The sequence below is a fragment of the Otolemur garnettii genome, unplaced genomic scaffold (assembly GCF_000181295.1).
Source record: "Otolemur garnettii isolate 467f Iridium unplaced genomic scaffold, OtoGar3 scaffold00033, whole genome shotgun sequence".
In the NCBI taxonomy this organism is placed as follows: Eukaryota; Metazoa; Chordata; class Mammalia; order Primates; family Galagidae; genus Otolemur; species Otolemur garnettii.
In genome coordinates, this window is record NW_003852428.1 from 16,900,677 (window position 1) to 16,904,204 (window position 3,528).

General features: G+C 48.2%; 1 protein-coding gene across 1 annotated transcript in view; it reads right to left on the reverse strand.

Annotated features, from left to right (window-relative positions):
• Positions 1–3,528, reverse strand: part of ADCY2 (adenylate cyclase 2) — a 398,303-nt gene that overhangs the window by 2,591 nt on the left and 392,184 nt on the right. Inside the window, 1 exon segment of the mRNA XM_003789554.2 lies at positions 2,138–2,262. Within this exon segment, the coding sequence (XP_003789602.2) occupies positions 2,138–2,262 (125 nt within the window).

Below are 3,528 nucleotides of genomic sequence, written 5' to 3' on the forward strand. Positions count from 1 at the left end.
GGGGAGAGAACTCCCCAGCCATCTGTCCTGTTGCCTTCCACACACAGCACAGGCAAACCTTTTGGCACATCGGGGGTTAACTGTTCCGCTTAGTGGTTGACTGATGCTCTCATCTCACTGGTTATTTTGAACTGTCCACTGGTGTCTGTCACACCAAGCCACCAGCGGATCCGCTCCACGGAGCAAGCGAAGCTGAGGGGGCTGCACCGACCTTGCAACTATTCCTCTGGGCCCAGAAAAACTGGCCAGGTTGCTGAGGGGGCCTTCTGTCCTTCCGTGCTGTTCTTTCGACTTTGAAGCTGGAGAACACACTGGGAGTTTAATGCTCTTTAATGAAAAGAACCTGGCATCTCGGGCCCAGGGGAAGCTTTTTAATTGTCTCCACATCATTTTTTATTTTTCCTGGCAACTCACTTTCTTTCCTCCCCGCACGTAAAATGAAATGAGAGTCTACTAGGGCCAGAGTGAGCTGCACGCCCAGGAGAAGAAAACCCAGCAGAATGTGAACTTCCCAGCTGCCAAGCTGGGAGCACACACAGGCTTGCACACACAGTTCACTTGTGCTGGGCAAAAGCCAGTCTGATTTCCTGCCTGGATCAGAGCGCATGGAGCCAGTCCAGGCGGCTGACCTGCAGTACGTCGCACGGAGTTTTATGATGCCCCAACCCTCTAGAGACACATACGAGCCCAAACTCACTTTAAACTCTGACTTGCACGGGATTTATGACCCTAGGAGAGAGAACTCTCCACAACCAGCCTTTCATAAATTGCTTGTGATTCTTACCTTGAAACTGCTCGGGGGAGTTGTAAGGCATGTTAAAAGCTACTATGCATCTGCTGAATATTCAGGGTGTGGGTGTGGACGTGGGGCGGCCTGCAGGTGGGAGAGTTTGTTTTTGGCAGGGGCATCCCTCCCTCCCTGCCAATGCTGTCATTGGTGCCATCTCACTGCACTCAGGAAGACTGAGGCACGCATAATGATTGGGGCACGCACCCTGGACCTCACTTCTCCTGCTCTGTTAGCTCAGATGTGAAGTGACATCTCCTAAAATGGTGGGCTCACAGGTATGTCTTTAATTCCCACTCTAGCACACTAGCATCCACGAGTCCACTTCTCTAAAGCCTTCCCTAGGCACAGGCTAGCTGAAGTCCTCTCCAGACGGCATTGACACATTTGCAGTAACGCTGCTGTGACTACTGATGGATGACCATCATTTCCAATGCAGCAGGCACTGTGCATGGGCAGAGCCGAGTCTGATGTGCTCACTGCTTTAGCCACAGAGCCTAAGGCAGCATGTGGGCGGGGCACGGCGCAGGGTGTGTGAATGACTCCAGCAGACAGGTCCGCCATCTCCGCACCTCCCCTTCCCCCTCTCTGCTGTTCCCCTTGGATTCTGTCACTCTCCATCCTGGATCGGCCACTGCTCTATTGCAGCCTTCAGAATACTTTCAGCACAGTTCTAATAACAGACTATTTTCCTATTATCTTATTTTCAGTGATTTTTAGTACCTTCTCCCTAAAATATTATTAAATCAATTGTAATTACAATTGTAATTACAATTAAATCTATTGTAATTACAGTTACTTTAAGCATGGTTATTGATTTAATGATAATAGGAATCTTAATACAGAATAATTTTATTTTTCTGCAATCATTGCTTTTGATTTGTCGGGGTTTCCCCTCCTTGGGGGATTCCAGAGCTGCCACTTCACGAACCTTCTCTGTCATCTCTCCCCCTCCTCCCAGCTCAGCTCCCTGAGAGAGGAAGGTGGGGTCATGCCTGGCCTTGGTTTCACGGCTCCTCTGGCTGGCAAAGCCCTTTTCCAGTGCTGGACCCGGAGAAGGAACAGGAGAGGAGGCTCCACACCCCACCCGGTGATCAGGGTTTCATCCGCCACACTGGTCATTGCTGGATCATTTGTTATCACAGATGTGACCATCTTTATATTATTAGAATTTCGTTGTTGTTTTCATTAACAGTCAATGAAAAAAACAGCATTTCCCCAATAAAAAGATTTCAGTAGATTTCAAGGTTTACTTTCTTTTCTTTGCCTTAATATATTATTACCTTTATTATTATAATACATATTTATGGTTCCTGAGTCACCGCCAGTGACTATAGTGCAGACACATACCTGTATTTTGTCCAGGACTCCTGTGCTGTCCATCCGACTGGCCACGTTGACGGTGTTGCCCCAGATATCATATTGCGGCTTCTGAGCGCCAATCACACCAGCTATTACAGGTCCATGGTTAATACCTGGGACACATCAGAGTTGGGTTAACTGGATTCGAAACATAGCAACTGTCTTAAACCAGGAAGTTTTACAAGACCATTCCAGAATCATTATTAAGCAAACATTAGTCCAACTCATGAAGTTCTAAAAGAAAAAGGATTCATTCCTCTAACTTTATCAGCTCAAAAATGTAAAAATCTGCCAGGCGTGGTGGTTCAGCACTGTGGGAAGCCGTAATCTCACCACTGTGGAAGGCTGAGAAGGGAGAATTACTTGAGCTTAGGAGTCTGAGACTTGCCTGAGTGAGACCCCAACTCATTGAAAAAAAAAACAAAAAACCACCAGCTGGGCACCACGGCGAGTGTCTGTAATCCCAGCGGCTTCCGGAGGCTGAGGCAGCAGGATGCCCACAGCCCGAGTCTGAGGTTGCAGTGAGCTATGACACCATTGCACTCTGTTCAGGGCATAGGGTGGGAATATGTCTCAACAACAACAACAACAACAACAAAACTGTTTCCCAATGGTTTTAGAGTAAATGTTAACTTTGAAATAAACAGATTTTCATTTCAAATGGCTATGGGGATGTACTTCATTGGTCATTCTGCTATTACACTTTGGGTTCACTCCCAGGTTTCGCTGAAACAGCCCCACACAGCGGCAGCACAGCACTTCCGACCTTGTGCAGGCTCTAAGCGCTTCCTAGATCTGTGCTCTGCTCTTGTTCTCCTGTGGCCCCCGGTGGGCTGTCTCCATCTCTGTTGCTCAGGAAAGTACCATCAGACAGGGAGCCAATGACAGGGCAGGACACAGAGGCAGGCAGGTGGCTCCATGGCTCCTGCGCCTAATGACTCGACCACCACAAGCTTCGTGCACACAGCTGTTTCCCACGGTTAGGGCTGTATTTTTTTGATAACATTTCACTGGTCAGTTTATTGAATTCAAGAGGACGCTGTTCATGTTCATGGAGGTGATTCTCATAGCTAAACCCCAAATTTCTGCTGCTGATGCTGGTGGTGAGGGATTCCACTCATGACAGCATTAAGAAAGAACATGACGTGTGTGGGGAGATTTTGATGGAATACAACCTGGGGAAATTTTTCACCTGGGAAAATGACTTCCACTTACAAGTACACAAGTGGGGAAAGATGAGAGGTAGAACTGAGTGGACTGGGGGACCCCTAAATTCCCTACCTTTGGAGGGGGGCAGGTAGAGCTCACCTTCACCCGCAGTGAGGGGAAGGGATGCCTAGTATTGTCCCTAGGCCTGTGGGTGTGTTCTGCTTGGGCTC